General features: G+C 39.7%; 1 protein-coding gene across 4 annotated transcripts in view; it reads right to left on the reverse strand.

Annotated features, from left to right (window-relative positions):
- wasf3b (WASP family member 3b) overlaps window positions 1-23,967 on the reverse strand; it is a 109,326-nt gene that overhangs the window by 61,279 nt on the left and 24,080 nt on the right. For 2 of the 4 annotated variants that reach the window (XM_059964150.1, XM_059964152.1), the window contains exon 2: window positions 20,024-20,182. In XM_059964150.1, coding sequence (XP_059820133.1) covers window positions 20,024-20,156 — 133 coding nt within the window. In that variant the 5' untranslated portion in view covers window positions 20,157-20,182. Of the gene's footprint in view, window positions 1-20,023; window positions 20,186-23,967 lie in introns of all 4 variants that reach the window. The other 2 variants (XM_059964149.1, XM_059964151.1) reach the window with 1 other exon arrangement.

Below are 23,967 nucleotides of genomic sequence, written 5' to 3' on the forward strand. Positions count from 1 at the left end.
CAAACACTATCAAATCGTTCAGGTACACCAGCACCTCCAACAGATTCATATCCCCCACCATTCTTTCCATGAGCCTCTGGAATGTAGCTGAGGCCCCCGATATGCCTCACTCACTCATCACTATCTATGTACAAAACCTACCTCTGACATCTTCACTATCGTTTCCTCTAATTACCTTTAAATTGTGCCCCCTCATAATAGCCATTTCAGCCTTGGAAAAAAGTATCTGGCTGTCCACTCCATCTATCACTCTTAACATCTTGTACACCTTTACCAACTCACCTCTCATCTTCCATTGCTCCAGAAAGAATAGTCCTAGCTTACTCAATGTATCCTCATAAGATACACTCTCTAATCCAGGCAGCATAATGGTCAATCTCCTCTGCACACTCTCAAAAGCTTCTACATACTTCCTATAATGAAGCGACTGGAACTGAACATATGTGTGGTCCAGCAAGAGGTTTATAAAGCTGCAACATTATCTCATAGCTCTTGAACTCAATTCCCCAACTAATGAAAGCCAACACTCCATATACCTTCTTAACCATCCTATCAACTTGTGTGGTGTGTGGTAACTTTTAAGGATCTATGGATGTGGTCCTCAAGATCCCTCCATTCCTCCTCACTGCTAAGAATCCTGCCTATATTCTGCCTTCAAGTTTGACCTTCCAAAGTGCATGTCTTCCCACTTGCCCAGGTTGAACTCCATCCGCCACTTCTCAGCCCTGCTCTGCATCCTATCAATATCCCGTTGTAACCTATGACAGGCTCCTTCGTAATCCATAACACCACCAACTGCAAGCTTACTAATCCACCCTTCCACTTCCTCATCCAAGTCATTTATAAAATACTCAAACAGCCAGACAGAATTCTGTTTCTCCTTCCATATACGCTGCCTGACCTGCTAAGAATTTCCAACATTTTCTGGTTTTATTTCAGAGTTCAAGCATCTGCATTTTTAAAATATTTTTCCATGGACAATTGATAGCTCATTTCATACCATCATCCTAATTCAAAATTGAATGTCTGGTAGTCCACAGGCTGAGCATTAAAATTGTCTGCCAAGCATAACAATGAACCAAACCAGAGTGCAAAATATAGTGACTGGCAACTACTTATGGAAGTGGAATATTGTAATATATGAAAACCAAGAGTAACATTGGTTCAGAAACATCAACAACCCCTAGTAAATATTTCCTCAAATTTACTATATCATTCATAGGAACAAGGCCAACTATACATTGTGCAACACAAAAAAATGTATCAATAATGTAAAAGGTCAAGATAACTCCCCTTCCCACTAAGAATTCATCAGAGAAATCTGTGAAACTTAACATGGTGGCAGGCATGAAATGCAACTCCTTAGAGACCATTTGTAGACTGATGACCTTCACCTTGTTAGGGAAAGTGAGGCAGTGATAGACAGGAGCTACAGGGAGGTAGTCAGCAGAGGGAAGGGGGAACATCAGATAGTGGAAAGCACACCTGTGGCCATACCCCTGATCAATAAGTACACCATTTTGAATACTGTTGTGGGAAAGCGCAGAAACGAACCAGACCTGAGGGAAGTAACAGTGGCTGTGCCTCCAGCACTGAGTCTGGCCCTGTGGCTCAGAAAGGCAGGAAACTGAAGAAGATGGCAGCAGTAATAGAGGACTTTTTAGTTACGGGGACGTGTAGGTGATACTATGGATGCAAAAAGGAAACATGGATGGTAGATCCCAAAAAGAGAGGGTGAGCAGCCAGGAGCCGTGGTACATATTGGTACCAACAACATAGGAAGAAAAAGGGAGGAGTCCTGAAAAAAGAATGTCGGGAGTTAGGGAGGAAGCTGAGAACATGAACTACAAGGGTAGTAATCTCAGCACTGATGCCTGTGCCACACAACAGTGAGTATAGGAATAGAATGAGTTGGTATATAAATGCGTGACTGAAGAATTGGTGCAGGGGCAGGGATTTAGATTTCTGGATCATTGGGACCTCTTCCAGGGCTGATGCGACCTGTACAAAAGGGATGGGTTGCAATTGAATCTGAGAGGGACCAATATTATTGTAGGCAGATTTGCTAGAGATGTTGGAAGTGGTTTAAAGTAAGATAGCAGGGGGATGGGAACTGGAATGACAGAGCTGAGGATGAGCCAGCGGATTTACAAGTAGATGATGGATAGAACATGAATGTAAGGAAGGGCAAACCAATGATTGGGTACAAATGCAGACAGAGCAAAGAGTTAAATTGTACCACAGAGACAAAATTCAAAAGGGCGAAGAATGGCAGGACTGAAAATGCTATATTTAAATGCATGTAGCATTTGGAATAAGGTAACTGTGGTGCAATTAGAGATTGGTTGGTATGACGTTGTGGGTATCACTGAGTCATGGCTGAAAGAAGGTCATTAGTTGGGAGTATAACATCAAAGGATATACTTTGTATCAGAAGGACAGGCAGGAAGGCATAGGCGGTGTTGTGGCTCTATTGACAAGGGATGGAATTATATCTTCAGAAAGAGGTGACATAGGGTCAGAGGATGTTGAATCTTTCTGGGTGGAATTAAGAAACTGCAGGAGTAAAGAAAACATTATGGGAATCATATATAGACCTCCAAATAATAGTCAAGATGTGGGGTTGAGATTACAGAGGGATCTGGAAAGGGCATGTAATAAGGTTAATGTCACAATTGTAATAAGGGACTTCAATATGCAAGAAGATTGGGAAAATCAGGTTGGTCTCGGATCGTAGGAGAAAGAATTTGTCGAATGCCTATGAGATGGCTTTTTAGAGCAGCTTCTGCTCGAGCCTACTCGGGGAAAGGCCATCTTAGACTGGGTGTTGGTAATAACCTAGATTTTATTAGTCAGCTTAATGTAAAGGACCCCTTCGAGGTAGTGACCATGATATAATTGACTTCATACTGCAATTTGAAAGGGAGAAGCATAAATCACATCAGTATCGCAATGGAATAAAGAGAATTACAGAGCATGAGAGAGGAGCTTGCCCAGGTGGATTGGAGAGGGATACCGGTGGAGGTGACAGCACAGCGGAGGTGGCTGAAGTTTCTGGGAGTAGCTCACAAGGCGCCTTTTAGCTATGTCCTCGTGTAACACTCCCAGAAGGTTAATTCACAGGTTGAGTCTGTAGTAAAGAAGGCAAATGCAATGTTGACATTTATTTCAAGGAGAATAGAATATAAAAACGAAGGAGATAATGCTGAAGCTTTATAAGACACTACTCAGGCCACATTTGTTAACATATTGTTAACAATTTTGGGCCCCTTATCTCAAAAAGGATGTATTGTCATTGGAGAGAGTCCAGAGGAGGTTCACAAGGATGATTCAGGGAATGAAAGGGTTAACATATGAGGAGTGTTTGGCAGCTTTGGGCCTGTACTCACTGGAATTCAGAAGAATGCTGGGGTGGGGGATCTCATTGAAACCTACTGAATGTTGAAAGGACTAAATAAGGTGGATGTGGAAGGATGTTTCTTCTGGCAGAGGTATCCAGAACTCAAGAGCGTAACCTCAAAATTGAGGGGTGATCTTTTAGAACAGAAGGAAGGAGGAATTTTTCAGCCAAAGAGTGGTGTATTTGTGGAATGCTCTACCACAGACCGTGGTGGAGGCAAAATCCGTGGGTATGTTCAAGGTGGAAGTTTATAGATTCCTGACTGGTTGGGGCACCAAGGGATATAGTGAGAGGGCAGGTATATGGGATTGAATAGGATCCAGTATCAACCATGATGAAATGGCAGAGTGGACTCGATGGGCAGAATGGCCTATTTCTACTCCTGTGTCTTTTAGTTTTATATTTTAGACACTCTCACTTTTAAACACATATCACACTATAACTCAAAGATTACTATGCATACTCATTTGGCTCAACACAGCAAAGTAATTTATTGTGCTCCGCGAGCCGCAGACTAAATATATACCAAATACATGAAGGCAACTAAATCCACTCTCACATCAGACTGCACACTCAAATGACAAATGTTTAAAAACCCTACAAGGTAACTTTTCTCAGACAATTGTATACAATTGGAAACAGACAGGACTCCAGAAAGAAAATGGCTCTACATACATATTGGAGATCAAGACATGCATTTGCAAAGCATAGCAGACAGAACAGGCTTGACATTAAACAGCAAATAAATCAAGGTGAGTTGTTCAATCAAACACAAACTGCCTTCTAAAACTATAACACGGCTTTAAGTACATTTAAAGTCCATATAAGTATATTTCTTGTGACTTTGAGACAGCATATGATTGAAACAAAGGAGACATCTCCAAACCTATGCCGTGGAATTTAATACTCCTACTCCCTTACACTATTCCTAGTCCAATGTCGTTCAGGTTAGATTTCTGCAACTTTGTGCCTGAACTACCTAGCTTTTACCCCTTTATTTTCAAACATCTCTTGTCCCTTTCACTCTTCCTCAAAATATCTCATCCCAAAGACCTGCTACTCGACATCTTCCTTCTGGCCATTTTTTCCCTTCCCAAAACATTAACTTTAATTCCCTTAGAAATACAGTCTGTAAACAGAAATCACTCATTTGCATCAAAAACAGACATGATTTTCCAGTAATATAAGGACCTTCTCCCCACATTCTCATTCATCTTCTTTCATCCACTAAATTGATCTTGATTTCCAAGACAGATACAAAAAATTCTTGGATATTTTCTTGACTCATAGCACATCAGCAACTCCAGACTTGGGGACCTCAGGATACATTATCTGGAATATTACTGAAACCATATCATGTTCCTGCTGAAGATTTTAGATAATTTGTTTGCTTCTTGATATGAAAGGATCAAAAATCAAAGGTTGTGGTGCACAATTTTTTGAGGTATAATTCTACACTATCAAAATTAATTGATGGAGTTCTGAAGTTCAAATAATCACTACAATTAATATTTACCAAAGTTAATAGCTTCTCTGAAACAGCATTATTAAGAATCTTCTCTCAATTTATTTCAGAAAACAAAAAGAACGAAACTCTCAAGTCCTCACAGGATGAGAGAACACCCCTCTCTTCGCATTAGTGGATCAAATGCCAGGGAAATCTGCAAACAGCATATGTTCAGAATGCACGGAGATTATGAGGTAAAAGCATCCAGTTGAAGTTCAAGCTGATGACAGACTTCAGTATTAAATCAAAACGCTGAAAAAGCATGTCTCCATGGGAAAATTTTATTACATTTATCTGGGATAAATGAATTACTGTAATAATTGGTAACAGCATTTTGCAGGGAACTGATCATATCTACAAGCTTTGTAATATAAAAATTAACAATTATATTTTAATGAAAACAAAAGTTCTGGAAATATTTGGGTCATCCAATCTCAAAGGAGGAAAAAAAGTAAACATTAAGAGCAGCAGAAAGGTACAACTAATAGAACAGCTGCCTTTGCCTGTGGAGCAGGGGATTGCAGAGAGAGTTAGAGACAGTTTTAAAAACAAGCAGGGCCTGTCGGTACTTGGCTGCAAAATGGGAGATTGCTTGGGTTATTAATAACTTAGCAACAGCCAATAAAAAGAAGTGAGGTGTGAGCAGAACGGCTATTGTGAAAGCTGCCACTGTGTGAGTGGGCCAGGATTAGAGTGGGAGGCATTGGCTCAACAGGCTTCGGCAAGAACAGGCAGAGGCTCTAAGTAAGTGTCTATTAAGTGTTGTTTCTCTTTCTTTGTCTATTATTACATAGCTAGTGCATTGAGAATGGTTCCAGGCTTAGTGATACATTCTCTGTTGGAGAATCGGGAACACTAGGAGACCTGCAGTCTCCCTGAATACTACATCTGCATGTAGTGCATTAAGTTGCATCTCCTTAGAGACCATGTTAAGAAACTGGAGCTGCAGCTCAATAACCTTTGGCTCAGACAGGAGAATAAGAAAATGATAGATTGGAGCTACAGGGAGGTAGTCACCCCTAAGTTGCAGGAGGTAGATATTGGGGTGAATGTCAGGAGAGGGAAAAGGGATAGGCAGCCACTGCAGAATATCCCTGTTGCTGTTGCCTTCAATAACAAGGGTACAGTTTTGTATATTGTTGGAATGGATGACCTGGAGGTGGGGGAGCCACTGCAACCGATTTCTGGCATTGTTGGGGGGAGGGGGGTGAGAAGCAGAATGCAGTAGTGATAGCAGATTCCATAGTTAGAGAAATTTTCAGGAGATTCTGTAGACGTGAAAGAGACACTCGGATGGTATGTTGCCTCCCAGGTGCCAGGGTCAGGGATGGCTCAGATTGGGTCCACAGCATTCTAAAGAGGGAGGGTACACACTATACCTACAACATAGATAGGAAAAGATCCTGGAGAAAATATATGCAGCTGGGTAGGAAGATTTAAAGCAGGGCCTCAAAGGTAGTCATTTCTGGATTGCTGCCTGGGCCATGCACCAATGAGGGTAAGAATAGGATGTTTTTGCAGATGAATGGGTGGCTGAGGAATTGGTGCAGGGGACAGGGTTTCAGATTTATGGATAATTGGGGTCCCTTCTGGAGAAGGCACATGACCTGTACAAACAGGACAGGTTACAACTGAACTCAAGGGGAACCAATATCCTTGCAGGTAGCTTTGTGGGAGCTGCTGGGGAAGGTTTAAACTAATTTGGCGGGGGATGGACAGTGAAGTGGTAGCGTTGTGGACTTACAAATAGATGCAGTGTGTAGTGTACTGTAAGAAAGGACATATAACAGAGCAAAATTGCAGTCAATGGGATGAGTTCAAGTGTAACATGGGGCAAAATTGAAAAGGATGACGAAAACAAGATTGAAGGTGTTCTAATTGAATGCATGCAATGTACGGAATAAGGTAAATGATTTTGTAACACAGTTAGAGATTGAGAGACATGATGTTGTGAGCATCACGGAGTCTCGGCTGAAAGAAGATTATAGTTAGGATCTTAACATCCAAGGATACACCTTATATTGAAAAAACAGCAGGTAGGCAGGGGGTTGGGGGTATGCCAGTAATTTGAGAACATCAAGGGGCAGAAGAGAATATAGTTGCTATTACAAGGGAGAAGGTAGTTGGAAGCTGAAAGGTTCGAAAGTAGACAAGTCACTTGGACCAGATGAACTACTCCCAAGGGTTGTATTATTACTATCATTAAAGACCCCCATCATGCAGGACATGCCCTCTTCTCGTTGCTACCATCAGGAAGGAAATATAGGAGCCTGAAGGCACACACTTAGCGATTCAGGAACAGCTTCTTCCCCTTTCCAATCGGATATCTGAATGGTCATTGAACCCATGAACACTACTTCATTACCTTTTTTGCACTATTAATTTAACTATTTATACTGTAATTCACAGTTTTTATTATGTATTGCATTGTACTGCTGCTGCAAAAACAAATTTCATGATACATGTCAGTGATATTAAACCTGATTCTAATTCCCTATAGTGTGGGAGTCTATGACCAGAGGGCACGGCCTCTGAATAGAGATGTCCACTTAGAACAGAAATGAGAAGGTACTTCTTTAGCCAGAGGGTGGTGAATCTGTGGAATTAACTGCCAAGTCGTTGAGTATATTTAAAGTGGTGGTTGATGGGTTTTTAATTAGTCAGGGTGTCTGAAGTTACAAGAGGAAGGCAGGAGAATAAGACCGAGTATTCCTGCTGCTGCTTGAGAGCAATTTGACCACATGGGTTTTTTGCGGGCACTCCAGTTTCCTCCCAAAGACGTTCTGGTTAGTAGGTTAATTGATCATTATAAATTGTCCTGTGATTAGCTAGGATTAAATCTAGAAATTTGCTAAGCAGTGCAGCTCGAAGGGCTTATTTCAGTCAGTCATAAGGTAGGTAGGTAGCCGTAGTAAATTAGCCATGAAAGAATGGCAGAGCGGACTCAATGGGCTAGGTGGCCTAATTATCCCTTATGGTCATGCGTCTAGTCACCCGATTTCAAGCTGAGCTTCAAATCTTCCTGCGTAGTGTTAGTAAGCTCTCCCGTAACTGGGTGGGTTTCTGGGTTTCTTCCCACATAACAATGCTGAATCTGTTGCTTGGTTAATTGACAACTGTTGCATGCCACAAGCGTGGAGGTGATTGATAGAATCCAGGGAGAATTGATCAGAATTTGAGGAAAATAAGATGATAGGATTAACATAAATGAGTGCCCGTGGGACAGAGGGACTGTTTCCATGCTGAATGATTCTGTGACCCTGATTTCAACTAACACTTCTCTCACACAGATGTTACTTGTCCTGCTGAGTATTTCTAATATTGTGGTGAACTACATATACCTGTCTGGACACACCCCCTGCTGACTGCTCCTGTGGCTTCTCCCACTGACCCCGGTATAAAGGCAATTGAGGCCTGAGCCCGGCCTCTCAGTCTCCAGGATGTAGTATGGTGGTCACTCACTGCTTGTTCCTTCTTCCAGTCAATAAAAGCCGATATCTCGTCTCACATCTCAGAGAGTTATTGATGGTGCATCAAATATTTTATGGTTTTATTTCACATTTCGTGGAATTTCAGTACCCTTTCATGATTTATTGTACTGAAGTGTTCCTGTCTGAAGGAAACCCAAACGAAACGGATGCACTAAACCAGGCATGGGCAAACTACGGCCCACGGGCCATATGCCATATAAAGTTTGCCCACCCCTGCACTAAACCAACATAATATACCATGGAATGAAGTAATGTAAGCTCACTGTAAAGCCACATTCCTTGAACAGTTTTCATAAAGGGTTCCCTGCACTATTACAGATCCCTTCACCTAGTATTTCTTAGTTCATGGCTCTTACCGCATTCTGAGATCCACAATCAAAAACCACGTACTAACATATAAATGCTCTAATAAACTCACATTTTCTCAAAACAACCTTAGTCTATATTCTTACCTTTCACTCACAGTCCAGTCCATGCTCATCTTATTTTGAAGTTTTCACAGAAATCTTTAGTTGTGTACATGTCCAACTACATTCACCAATTTCTACAACTGCACTCTAAGATAAATTGCATGTCATTTGGTGTAAAACTGACATGAAAAATATAATTGACGCAAATGTAATTCACAATCTAATGTGTCTAAAAATTTCCAGCTTGGCATGATTCAACTTGGAAAGTCATGATCATCATTCTATTTCAGAAAAAGTTGTTTTTTTTTACATAGCCCACAAAATGTACCAAGGCATCATGGTAGCATAGCAGTTAGCACGATGCTATTACAGGTTGGGGCATCAGAGTCTGGAATACAATCCCAGCATCCTCCGTAGGGAGTTTATACATCCTCCCCGTGGAACATGTGGATTTTCTCCGGGTGCTCTGGTTTCCCACCACAGTCCCAAGACGACTGCTTAGTAGATTAATTGGTCATTGTAAATTGTCCTGTGACTAAATCGGGGGTTGTCGGGGTAGCTGGGCAGCATAGCTTGAAGGGCCAGTAGGGCCAATTCCTCATTGTATCCATAAAAATTTTTAAAAATAAATAAAATAAATAAATCAGCATCTCACATCTAAATTTCTGGGCCACAGTTTACAATTGTTAAGGCTTTGTCAGAACCACCAAGTCTGATTTGAAAAAACTGAAGCCCAGAAGAAACACTAAATCCCCCAAACCAATAATTTTCCTCAAAAACCACCAAAAGCCTCACATGGGCAATATAGTGCTGTGGTAAACCAAGTGTATAGGTTTCTGTACAAACTTCAATAAATATTGCCAAACACTTTCGGTTCCTTTTAGGTAGATATCAAACACTGAATTGTGAGAGTAATATATTTAAAAAGAAGAAGTACAGTTCCATTTAAAGACTTCTATTACTATTATTAGTTTTATGGTTTTCAGTTGAGAATTTTTCATAGCTATCAAGTAACTGCCTTATTGTTAAGCTGCATATGTACACTACGCAACCAACTTTCAACTTCACATTTCAAATTTTTCTGATTAACTTGAAATTTTCAAAAAAAATCCTTCCAGCACCACAAACAAAATATTCATCCTGATTAACACTAATTAATATTGTCAAACAAATTCTAACATCCTAACTTTGTTCATTGCCAACAAATCATGGTTGATATCTCAGTCAGTTCAATTATTTTGGTCGGCTGCTTGAGCCTGTGCTCAGTCCCCTTTCTTATGTCAATAGGAGTTTGCAGTGCATATGCATATTTCTCATCTTAAAATACTTTGAAAGGTATTTTATAACCTTCTTTGAGATGTCTTATCAGTGAAAAATACTATCAATAAAACCTTGAAAATTAACTAAAATGTTCAATTTCTTCAAATTATTCATTCAATTTTCTGACTTGCAAAATCCAAATTTTTAAACAAACTGCTTGATTCGATATATTTCTGAACTTACTTTCCCTTAGTAAGAGGAGCAGTTTGATACAACCTCTACATCCTTCTAGCCGATTAAAAGAGTTCATCAAGAGCAGGAATGATTACTGATAAGGAGCTATTCTGGCTCAAAGGCTTCAGTATTGTTCATAGATCAATCTGTACACATGGGAGAGATTGATGTGACTGTAGGCAAAAATCAAACAATATTTCTGTTTCTCAAAGCTGTGTGTTTAGTCCCCTGCTCTACTTATTTTACACTTAATAACTGTGTGGTTAAGCACAGCTCCAATACCATATTCAAGTTTGCTGACAACACTACTATTGTAAGTCGAATCAGCATACGGGAGGGAGACTGGTGCCAAAACAACTATCTCTCACTCAATGTCAGCAAGACAAAGGAGCTGATTTTTAACTTCAGGAGGAGGAAACCAGAAGTCCATGAGCCAGTCCTAATTGGAAGATCAAAGGTGGAGAATGTCAGCAACTTTAAATTCCTCAGTGTTATCATTTTGGAGAAACTGTCCTAGCCCAGCATGCAAGTGCAATTACAATGAAAGCACAACAGGACCTCTACTTCCTTAAGAGTTTGCGAAGATTCGGCATGACACCTAAAACTTTGACAGACTTCTATAAATGTTTGGTGGAGATTATATTGACTGGCTGCATGGTACAGAAACAGCAATGCCCTTGAATGGAAAATCCCAGAAAGAGCAGTGGACACGGCCCAGTCCATCACAGGTAAAGCCCTCCCCTCCACTGAGCACATCTACATGGAGCACTGTCACATCATCAAGGACCCCCACCACCCAGGACATTATCTCTACTCCCTGCTGCCATCAGAAAGGTAGAGGAGGCTCGGAATGCATACCACCATGTTCAGGAACAGTTATCATCCTCAACCATCAGGCTCTTGAACAAAGGGAATGACTTCTCTCAATCTCATTTACCCCAACACTAAGCTATTCCCACAAGCCCTGGGATTCACTTTCAAGGACTTTTCATCTCTTCTTCACGAGATTTATTGCTTATTTATTATTATTATTATTTATTTTTGTATTTGCAAAGTTTACATGCTGATTGAATGACCAAGCTGCTGCGGTCTTTTATTGATTCTATTATGGTTATTATTTCATTATATTTATTGAGTATGCCCACAAGAAAATGAATATCAGGGTTGTATACGGTGACATATATATACTTTGCAATAAACTTACTTTGAACTTTAATGTACTCATACTTGGTTCCTCAATTTAATGTTTTTCATATTTCCCCTCACAGTTTTTGTTCTTGATTCTGTATTGTGCTATGAGACATCTTTTATGCATTCTTCTTATATAGGATAATTAAACCTCTTATTGATTTCACTTCATAGACTGCCTGCAGATTTTACTAAAGCTGACATTTTTAAGGTGATAGCCAAAATGATAGCAAAAAAAATCGACATTTATTTCATCAAAGGGTACCAGATATGAGATCTACAATATACATAAGTTTGGAAATCAGGAAATTAGTCAATAAACATCAATATAAACCTCAAGTCATCATAAATTTAATAAATTTCTTTCTTCTTTCATCTAAAATTACCCATCTTCTATGGCCAAGCCAAATTTGAATCCAGTTACCAAGTTCTTATGTATCTCATGTGGACCAGTCTACCTTGAGGAATCCTGTTGAATACTTTACTAAAGTTCATGTAGATAAAACCCATAGCCCTACCCACAATCAATCATCTTAGTCACCTATTCAAACAAAACTAAATTAATAAGACATGACCCCTTTACACAAAGGCACGCTAATTATCCCTAATGTTTCGCAGTAGTGAATTTAAAGAGCAAACACAAGGAAATTTGCAGACGCTGGAAATTCAAACAACAACACACACAAAATGCTGGGGGAACACAGCAGGCCAGGCAGCATCTATAAGGAGAAGCACTGTCGACATTTCGGGCCGAGACCCTTTGTCAGGACTAACTGAAAGGAAAGACAGTAAGAGATTTGAAAGTAAGAGGGGGAGGGGGGAATGCAAAATGATAGGAGAAGACCGGAGGGGATGGGATGAAGCCAAGAGCTGGAAAGGTGATTGGTGGAAGTGATACTGAGCTGGAGAAGGGGAAGGATCATGGGACGGGAGACCTCGCGAGAAAGAAAAGGGGGGGGGGAAGCACCAGAGGGAGATGGAGAACAGGCAAACAACTAAATATGTCAGAGATGGGGTAAGAAGGAGAGGAGGGGTATTAACAGAAGTTAGAGAAGTCAATGTTCATGCCATCAGGTTGGAGGCTACCCAGCCGGTATATAAGGTGTTGCTCCTCCAGCCTGAGTTTGGATTCATTTTGACAGTAGAAGAGGCCATGGATAGACATATCAGAATGGGAATGGGACATGGAATTAAAATGTGTGGCCACTGGGAGATCCTGCTTTCTCTGGCGGACTGAGTGTAGATGTTCAGCGAAATGGTCTCCCAGTCTGTGTCGGGTCTCACCAATATATAAAAGGCCACACTGGGATCACTGGACGCAGTATACCACACCAGCTGACTCACAGGTGAAGTATCCCACTACTAAGCACATCTTTCCCTCCCCCCCTTTCTGCTTTCCACAGGGATCACTCCCTATGCGACTCCCTTGTCCACTCATACCCCCCCATCCCTTCCCACCGACCTCCCTCCTGGCACTTATCCTTGTAAACGGAACAAGTGCTACACCTGCCCTTACACTTCCTCCCTCACCACCATTCAGGGCCCCAGACAGTCCTTCCAAGTGAGGCGACACTTCACCTGTGAGTCAGCTGGTGTGGTATACTGCATCCGGTGCTCCTGGTGTGGCCTTTTATATATTGGTGAGACCCGACGCAGACTGGGAGAACGTTTCGCTGAACATCTACGCTCGGTCTGCCAGAGAAAGCAGGATCTCCCAGTGGCCACACATTTTAATTCCACGTCCCATTCCCACTCTGATATGTCTATCCATGCCCTCCTCTACAGTCAAAACGAATCCAAACTCAGGTTGGAAGAACATCACCTTATATACCAGCTGGGTAGCCTCCAACCTGATGGCATGAACATTGACTTCTCTAACTTCCGTTAATGCCCCTTCTCCCCTTCTTACCCCATCCCTGACATATTTAGTTGTTTGCCTGTTCTCCATCTCCCTCTGGTGCTTCCCCCCACTTTCTTTCTCCTGAGGCCTCCCGTCCCATGATCCTTTCCCTTCTCCAGCTCTGTATCACTTTTGCCAATCACCTTTCCAGCTCTTGGCTTCATCCCATCCCCTCCGGTCTTCTCCTATCATTTTGCATTTCCCCCTTCCCCCCCCCGACTTTCAAATCTCTTACTATCTTTCCTTTCAGTTAGTCCTGACGAAGGGTCTCGGCCCGAAACATCGACAGTGCTTCTCCTTATAGATCCTGCCTGGCCTGCTGTGTTCCACCAGCATTTTGTGTGTGTTATCCCTAATGTTTATTCATGAATATTGCTTTGGTAGATATCATGATTAGAAACATATAGAAAAAATAAGTGGATGAATGCTTTTAGGAAGATTTAAATATCCAACATATAAATAGGGAAAAAGCATAATATACCAGAGACACTTGGAAGAGCAGGCAATATCGGAGGAGGCAGAAGAGAAAACAGTCATGCCAATGAGATTTCATCAGAATCAATTCACTGATATGAAAAATTATTCTGGTTTTCTCTCCACAAGTGCTGCCTGGCCTGCTGAGTATCTCTGGCAATTTCTGACTCATGTTTCAAGTTTCCAGTATCTGGAGCAGTCCAAAATCTAACTATATCCATTTGGTCCCTCATAGGGCATGCACAGAAGCTGCAAGTCACACATGAAGACTTTGGTACACTCATATCTTAGAAATATTTCATAGCTTATCATGAAAGCTAAACCTACCTGAAATATGAGATAAAGAATGAAGTCAGTCATAAGTAACTTCCCTTCAAAATGCATCCAGCAAAACAGTCTTTATTCCATACATCCTAAGGTAACATACATACATACATACATAAAAAAGAAGATTCAGAAAGTGGAAGAAAGCTTGATAATAATAGATTCCACATCTTGAAGGAAGCTAGCATTAACATCATTGCTTATTATAGGAGCAGTTGAGGAGGACACAGGGTGTCTCTCAAAGTCTATTACCATCCCAACCATTCTGATATCAGTCAATGCTAACTTTACTCTGGTGCAGAGAATTAAAACTGCAATTGCACAATAACAAAAGGTGCTGTCTGTTGATGCCACCTTCAGTGAAAGACAAATTCATAAAATATATCCAGTATTTCGGGAGTTGGAGCAGCATGGTGGCACAACTTCTTGAACTAACTATACAGCTCTGGCAACCTCAGATGCAGTCTGTGTGGAGTTTGTACATTCTTCCTGTCACCAAGAGGTACATTCTAAAGATGCGTGGGTTGCTGGATTGACTTTAATCATCCCTACTATGTAGCCAAGTGGTAGAGATGGAGGAGAACTGATAGGACTGTTGAGATGGGGGTTGAAATAGGAAAAAACTGCAATGATTGTAAATGGGTGGTTAATGGTTGAAGTGGACTTGGTGGGCCAAAGGGCCGCTTTCCATGCTATGTGACTCTGAATTTTAAATGTGTACTTTCCCAAATGTGATTAAATCCTATCCCTAAGAACCATCGTATGCAGACACTTACCAGATAACACATTCAATGGATCAGCCTACATAATTTCTGCCACCTCTAATAGGATTCCATCACCAGATCTTCTCCTTCCCATCCCATTAGTATGTTGAAGGAACCATTTACTCCATGATTCCCTGATCCACCCTTCCATCTCCATCAACCATTCCCATTCTCATGACACATTTCCATGTAATTGCAAGAGATGCATGTCTGTCTTTTTCGAGAACATAGATCATAACGTCATTCAGCACGGAAACAGACACTTTGAACCAACTGGCCAATGCCAAGCTAATTCTATTTGCCAGAATTTCACCTCTTCCCTTCCCACAATCCCGGAACTGAAATAGTCATTCCAGGTGACACAGCAGTTCAACTTTTTAGGACACCTCCATTTCATCTGCGAGAGTGACCCTGCCCTCCACACCACTAATCACTTTAATTCTACCTCACTCCTAATCTAACCTCTCAGCCTTTGGCCTCCTATATTGATCTAATAAAGTCAACTTAAGCTCAAGAAACAAAACCTTAGCATCTTTTGCCCATGTACATTGCAGCCCCTTGGGCATTAATACTGAATTTAATTATTTCACACACACACACACACACACACACACACACACACGTAGCTGTATCTTTCTATTTCAATTTTTTCTTTCCTTTTTGTTTAGCTATTTTGAAGTAATCGATAACAATTTATTCTCCAATACTCTGAACTGATTACACAACCTAAAGACTCACTTTCAAGGACTCTTATTTTTATTTCCAAGTTTGCCAATCTTTATCTGATTATGTATAGCTTTACATAAAATTATACTGTAATAAGTATAAGGGGAATATCATTGTGTTTTTTTTACATTTAGTAACTCTTGGGTACAGGGATGAAAGAAAAGTAGAGAACTATGTAAGGGGGAGGGGGCTAAATTGATCCTGGAGTAGGTTAAAAGGTTGGCACAACATCATGGGCTGAAAGGCCTGTACTGTGTGTGACGAAGGCCTGTCACTGCTTACGGACGGCACATGGCACATTCAGTAAAACACTCAGGGTCATCCACACACATTATTCCCCTCTGTCATTGTGGTGAGCGCACGCATCACAATAAATCAACAATCACAATTTTACACTCATCCCCAGCAGTAATAGGTATGAAAAAAAAAGAAACATACTGTCACAATTTAATTATCTCAGGTCAATTTATTCATATTCATCTTTCCAATAAGTGTTTTGCCAAAGTGTCATGATAATCTGACATTTCTCTCCTCCACAGTCACTGGGTCTGAAACAGAGCTGCTGCAGAGAGCTGTCGAATATAGAGGCAGCAGCAACCTGACAGGTGTGCTGATGGTGGAGGATGCCATCTTTAACTGGGTCAAGGGGTATGTTACCAAATTACTCATCTTGTGGTAAAGTTTTGGGGTTTATTTAAGTTATTTAACCAGGAAATGGTGACTCCTATAATGAGGTATATGTGTTTATTGTGAGAACTGGCAGTAGAGTTTCAGATTGTGTGAAATGGAAGATAATTGAGTTAACTGGGGGAGGGGCTTAGCAGTTATAAGCCTTGGGTTACCAAGGCTTTGGGGTTTTTTCCTGTTTAGACTGAGGGTGGCTGTTAACCAGACAGGTGACAATTGCAAGCTGTAGATTAATTGTATTTTTTCATTCTTTTTCTTGTTTTGATGTGGATGTCCAGGTTTTTGTTTTACCACTATTTTTGTAAATAAAAGCACCTCAATCTGTTTTTGCGACTCAAGCCATCTGGTTATTCTTCTTAGACAGTTGACCCACAGATATTTGTGACACTATGTTGTAATATTCTACGTTTTATTAGTCAAAACAGCATTCACCCTATCAAGCCATTTTAGGATTACCCTTCAATCTTAAGAACTCCAAAGAATTCTGACACTACACTATCTGTCTAAAAAGGACAGCTCACTCATCTTGTGTAATAGTCTAGTGAATCTCCTTTGGACTGCCTCCAAAGGTACAATATCATTTTTAAAGGGACCAAAATGGCACAATATTACAGGTGTATCCTGTACAACTGTAACAAAGCATTCCCATTCTTAAACTCGACCTCCTTCATAATAAAGGCCAACAAGCTGTTTACCTCCCTAACTACTGGTAAGATCCAAACTTTAAACTTTATAGACATTGGCCAAACTGCACCTGAAGTATTCTGAACAGTTTTGAGCCCCAAATCTAAGAAAGGATGTGCTGGTGTTGGAGAGGGTACAGAGGAGGTTTACAATAAAAAAATTCCCAGGAAGGAAAGGATTAATGTATGAGGACAGTTTGATGACTCTGGGCCTGTACTTGCTGGATTTTAGAAGAATGAGAGGGGAATTTCATTGAAACCTATCAAATATTGAAAGGCCTAGATAGAATGTATGTTAAGAGGACATTTCCAATAGTGGGTGAGTCTAGCACCAGACAGCACAGCCTCAGACTACAAGGACCTGCCTTTAAAACTGAGATGAGGAAGAATTTCTTTAGCTAAAGGGTGGTGAATCTGTGGAATTCATTGCCACAAGGCTGTGGAGGCCAAGTCATCAGGAATATTTAAAGCTGAAGTTAATAGGTTCTTGGTTAATAAAGAAGTCAAAGGTTATGGTGGAAATGGATGGAGAATGTGGCTTAGAGGGACATTAAATCAACCATGATCAAATGGAACAGCAGACTTGATAGGAACAGAATTAGGTCATTTGCAGGTAAATTGGTCTGGGTGCAGATAAATTGCAGTAGACAGATGGTTGGCATGGACTAGATAAGCCAAAGGGCCTGTTTCTGTACTGTAGTGCTCTGTGACTATATAAATATATATGTGATTGCTTTTGGTTCTTCAGCCACAAATTAGTTCTTGGATTGTCTCTATGTTGTGTTCAGATCAATTCAAGCTTCAATTTCCACACCAAGGTGTTTACCAAATAGTCACAGGATATATATGCAATTTCTTGCAATTTGATACTTATCTCTTTATCAGAGTGACTATCCAGGCACTGCTCTGACAGCAGTAAATCATAAACACAAACAATTCTGCAGATGCTGGAAATCTTGAGCAGCACACATAAAAGTCAGGCAGCATCTATGGAGGGGAAGTAAACAGTCGACATTTCTGGTTGCAAGCGATGAAGGGACTGTTTACTCCACTGTAGTGACAGATTTTGATATCAGTGAGACCTCAGGCATTGGGATTTGTCTCATTGCTAAAATATCACAATCATGCTCAAGCGAATATGAAGGCCCACCTTAATAACTATTATCTTCAGGAAAAATTCTATTCTCTCAATGTTCAAGATGGTTATAGTTTATCAGATTTTCCCTATGGTGAATACTATAAGCAGACACAAAGGCCAAACAATATGAGGCAAGGGCTGAAGAACAGCAGGAGAAAAAAGACATCAAGCCAAGCAGGGGAAGGTCAGTGAAACACCATCTGCTTTGTCTTCCAAAATGTGGAAGTAGAGAAAAAAAAGCAATAATGTAGATCACCTCAATGAAAACACATTTTTCATAAGAGTCTCTAATCTAGAGAAAGTATACGTTTTCACACTCTAATTTTAATACCAACATAATTCACTTGTAATTAGCAAGATGGCATGTAATAATCCATCACATCTTCTTCTGCAGGAAGATCTGCACAGATCAAAATGCAACAACTAAGGAAGCTCCTTTACAATTACTGAAAAAGCTCACTACAACTGTTCTCAGTGGAATACAATTCTTGTGAAAATGTGATATACAGTATATCTGTACATTGCTCCAAGGAGTGGGATTCTTGGAGCCGAAGAGGCAGACAGAACCACTTCTTGCCAGGCTCAATTTATGCTTGCCTAGCAAGTCACACAGGCCACCCCTTCTCACATTAACTTAATTGATCCGAATATCCAAGCATCTGCCAATAAATGTAAGGCCTCTCTCTTTTTCTTCCTTGCAGCCTTTGTCCCCTCGGTGGCAGCCAATGGTGTGGGTTATGTGGAATGTCTAGCTAGCAGGTAAATAAGACTTTAATGGCTGAGACGTTTCACTGACTGCCCAGAGGGAGGTGCACACCACCGGAACACAATTTCAAATGTCTTGTTTGTCAATTATGATTGATTTTTGGAAAAGTCAGACAGACAATGACAATGATTTAGTGTACTAACAACTGAAATCCAACATCCAGGCAAATAAATTTTTAGCATTTTTGATCTCTACAAATATTTTAAGTTGATTCCAATCTGGTAGTGGAATTTTAAATCAGATTTTCTTATTTTTCACATTCCTCTTTTCCAGTAGGTAGTATGGTAGCATAGCGGTCAGCATAACACTTTACAGCACCAGTGACCCAGCTTCAATTCCACCACTGTTCATGCTGTAAGTTTGTATGTTCTCCCCATGACTGCATGGGTTTCTTCGGATGCTCTGGTTTCCCCCCAAATCCCAAAGACGTATGGGTTAGGGTTGGTTAGTGTGGGCATGCTATGTTGTACTTGGAAGCTGCTACCCAAGCACATCCTCAGACTGTGTTGGCCATTGACACAAACGATGCATTTCACCTTATGTTTCAATGTATGTGTGTCAAATGAACCTAATCTTTCTTCCTTTAAAATGAACAAAATGTGGCTATACAATTTTAAATGAGGTCAAAGTAACACATCTTCACTGTTTGGAGAACTGCAATATGGATTTCATGTAGATTTCATTACAAATCATCTGATGTGATCAATACAGTTTAAAAGCATATATACTTACTACAATCTACAAAAAACATACAGTTCCATTAATTTTAATGAACATAATTCAACATATGTATTTACTACAATTCATTAAAACCAACAGAGATTTACTTTCATTATACAAACATTTGTAGATTGATCTATTTTGTTTTAGACAATAAGATCTACCAACAGATATTAGTGACACCTGATAATCAAAAGACAAAACATTTGTTAATAGGAGATTTAAATGGATTTTATATAAATATTTACTCAAAATACTCTGAGACATAAACAAATGTTAAATATAATCAATAAATGTAATTGAAAAGACTAAAGTCAACATTTTTAAAAATGAACAGGCTTCTACACTTACTGAGACTGCTGAGCTGACGAATGATAGCCGCTAGCGTATTGTTTGTGACACATTCCAGTTCATTGCTAATTCCTTCAGGCAAAGCACCATGACAGAGGTGCCTGGGTTCAATGTTCCTCTTTACTAATGGCATGTTTTCTTGTGAGCATAGAAAACTACCTGCTAAAAACAACATGCATTATTTAACAAGGGCACATGGTATTAAGCTAATTTCAAATTAATTTCATTTGCCCACTAGATTACAGCTGCAAATAGATATAAAGTCAAGAAAAATAAAATTACTAAAACTTAGAACATGTGATATAAACCATTGTTTCTCAAATGTGAACTGCATCAATTTTAATATCGTAATTGAGAGATATACACCAATAAAAATAAATAATCAGTTGAACAACTATTTTGATTTCAACTGTTAAATTACCGTTCTGTTTTTAAAATAAATGGCTGCTGGATTAAAGTATTACGGGGGAAAAAATCCAATCCCACTGCTAAAGCTAATCATATCTGGCTAGGACTATTCTCAACAGTTGATAAAAGCTTGCCTGGGAAAGAAACAGGCTTACCAACAGACAAATAACGTGATGTAAGCAAATGTAAAAAAAACAGGATTAAAAGTAGAAATAGCTCCCTACATAATTTCCATCACTTATATTTGAACACAATTAGTATGAACACATCTAAAACAATTCTATTTCCTTTTGGTATCATATCAGTGATAGTTGTAAATCAAACATCCAACTGATTTCCTTACAAAAAAAAAGCATTAATATTGGGCAAAAAAATAACCAAATAGTACTCACACGATTTCTAAAAATATTTCACCCAATTAAGTATATCTAATGACACTTCTCTGTGCCACAATCAAAGAAAGATATCAGTCCTTCACCATGGCAGCCAGAGACTAGTTACAAGGAAGAAGCACAGGCTTTAGAAAATAGAAAGATAATCCGAGAATTTAGTGAAAGAGACCTGAGCATTCTTAGCATTTTGATAAATACCAAAAGGTAGTTCGCCTTGGTAGAAACCTACTTGGTCCAACATAGAAAAAGGTTTGAAGAATCGGGCTCTCAAGAATCCTCACTTGTATGAGAATTGCTCAAATAAATCACGTCTTCACAAAATACTTTAAGGTAAGCTGCACAGAATAAAGTCATACAGCACTATTTAAAAAATATCAATTTCTTTTTTTTTAACTTTTTTAATTGTATTTCAAGTAGTTACAAAATAAAAGTAGAGAAAAAATGTATATTACCCATCTCCCCTCCCCTTAACCCCTCCCCCCTAGCATAGAAAAAAAAGAGAAAGAAAGAAAGAAAGGAAAAAAAGAAAGGAGTGCCTGGATATTGGAAGATCCCCACATGCTTCATGGAGTTCGTAATAACTGTAATATATATATTTATTTATTTCCCCAAATAACCAATTATTTCATCTTCGGAGCACCTATATATTTAATCCTGTCTTTTGTAAATAAGGGCGCCAAATTTTCAAAAATGTTTCATATTTATCTCTTAAATTATAAGTAATTTTTTCAAGTGGAATACAGCTATAAATTTCTTTCTTCCAACGATCTATACTTAAATATGTATCCGATTTCCAAGTAACTGCAATAGCCTTTTTGGCTACTGCCAATACAATTTTTATAAATTCTTTCTGATATTTATTCAATTTGGGTATCGGTTTTATCCCTTCAATATCACCTAATAAAAATAATATTGGATTATGTGGAAGTTGTATTCCAATAATTTGTTCCAATAAAACTCTTAAATTTGTCCAAAAAGGTTGAATTTTAGAACAAGACCAAGTAGAATGTAAAAAAGTACCAATTTCTTGGTTACATCGGAAACATTGATCAGGAGGTATATTAATGTCATTTGATCAATTAAAGAATAAATATAAAGTATCAAACAATACTCTTTTTTGTTACTTTCAACTAAGAGCTTATTTAAGAGAAAAATTAGGTCAAACAATGTTATTGCCGAAATCTAATGAAATAGAAACTTTAATTCAAAAAGGAAAGATTAAAAAATTTATCTCTTGTATGTATAATTTGATTCAAAAACAGGCAATTAAACAAGGAGTCCATAAATCAAGACAAAAATGGGAAAGTGACTTGAACATTAAAATTGAAGAAAAAAATTGGTCAAGACTATGTCTTGAAAGTATGACAAATACTATAAATGTCCAGTTAAGATTAGTGCAATATAACTTTTTACATCAATTATATATTACACCACAAAAAATAAATAAATTAAACCCAAATTTATCTGATCAATGTTTCCGATGTAACCAAAAATATCAATTTCTTGAGGTAAACAGTGCAAGAAGTCCTGGAAAGAAAAATAGGAAGGATAATTATATCCTCCGTCTGCCAGAAAAAGCGGCACCTCCCAGTGGCCACTCATTTTAATTCCACTTCCCATTCCGATATATCCATTTGGGTAGCCTCCAATCTGGTGGCATGAACGTTGATTTCTCAGACTTCCAGTAACGCCCTCACACCCTCCAGCACTTCCCATCCCCTTTTTCCTCTCTCACAATAGACAGTAGGTACAGGAGTAGGCCATTCAGCCCTTCTAGCCAGCACCGCCATTCACTGTGATCATGGCTGATCATACACAATCAGTACCCCATTCCTGCCCTCTCCCCATATCCCTTGACCCCGCTATCTATAAGAGCTCTATCTAACTCTCTCTTAAAAGCATCCAGACTTGGCCTCCACTGCCTTCTGGGGCAGAGCATTCCACATATCCACCACTCTCTAGGTGAAAAAGCTTTTCCGCATCTCAGTTCTAAATGGCCTTCCCCTTATTCTTAAACTGTGGCCTCTAGTTCTGGACTCACCCATCATGCTTCCTGCCTCCAGCATGTCCAATCCCTTAATAATCTTATATGTTTCAATCAGATCCCCTCTCATCCTTCTAAATTCCAGTGTATACAAGCCCAGTCACTCCAATCTTTCAACATATGACAGTCCCGCCATTCTGGGAATTAACCTTGTGAACCTACGCTGCACTCCCTCAATAGCAAGAATGTCCTTCCTCAAATTTGGAGACCAAAACTGCACACAATACTCCAGGTAGGATCTCACCAGGGCCCTGTACAGCTGCAGAAGGACCTCTTTACTCCTATACCCAATTCCTCTTGTTATAAAGGCCAGCATGCCATTAGCTTTCTTCACTGCCTGCTGTACCAGCATGCTTGCTTTCATTGGCTGATGTACAAGAACACCTAGATCTCGTTATACTTCCCCTTTTCCTAACTTCACTCCATTTAGATAGTAATCTGCCTTCCTGTTCTTGCCACCAAAGTGGATAACCTCACATTTATCCACATTAAACTGCATCTATCATACATAAATCCATGCTGACTCTGACTGATCCTTCTACTGCTATCCAAATGTGTCATAATTTCCTCTTTTATAATTGACTCCAGCATCTTTCCCACTACTGATGTCAGGCTAACTGGTCTATAATTCCGTTTTCTCTTTCCCTCCTTTCTTGAAAAGTGGGACAACATTAGCCACCCTCCAATCCGCAGGAACTGTTCCTGAATCTATAGAACATTGGAAAATGATTACCAATGCGTCCACAATTTCTAGAGCCACCTCCTTAAGTACCCTGGGATGCAGACCATCAGGTCCTGGGGACTTATCAGCCTTCAGACTCAACAGTCTATCCAACACCATTTCTTGCCTAATATAAATTGCATTCAGTTCATCCATTACCCTAGTTCCTTTAGCCACTATTACATCCTTACCTGCCCATTGCCTCCCTCTGGTGCTCGTCCCCTTTTTCTTTCTTCCGTGGCCTTCTGTCTCTTTCACCAATCAACTTCCCAGCTCTTTACTTCATCCCTCCCTCTCCAGGTTTCACCTATCACCTTGTGTTTTCTCTCTCCCCTCCCCCCACTTTTAAATCTACCCCTCAGCTTTACTTCTCCAGTTC

This window comes from Hypanus sabinus, chromosome 3 (genome assembly GCF_030144855.1).
Source record: "Hypanus sabinus isolate sHypSab1 chromosome 3, sHypSab1.hap1, whole genome shotgun sequence".
Classification (NCBI taxonomy): Eukaryota; Metazoa; Chordata; class Chondrichthyes; order Myliobatiformes; family Dasyatidae; genus Hypanus; species Hypanus sabinus.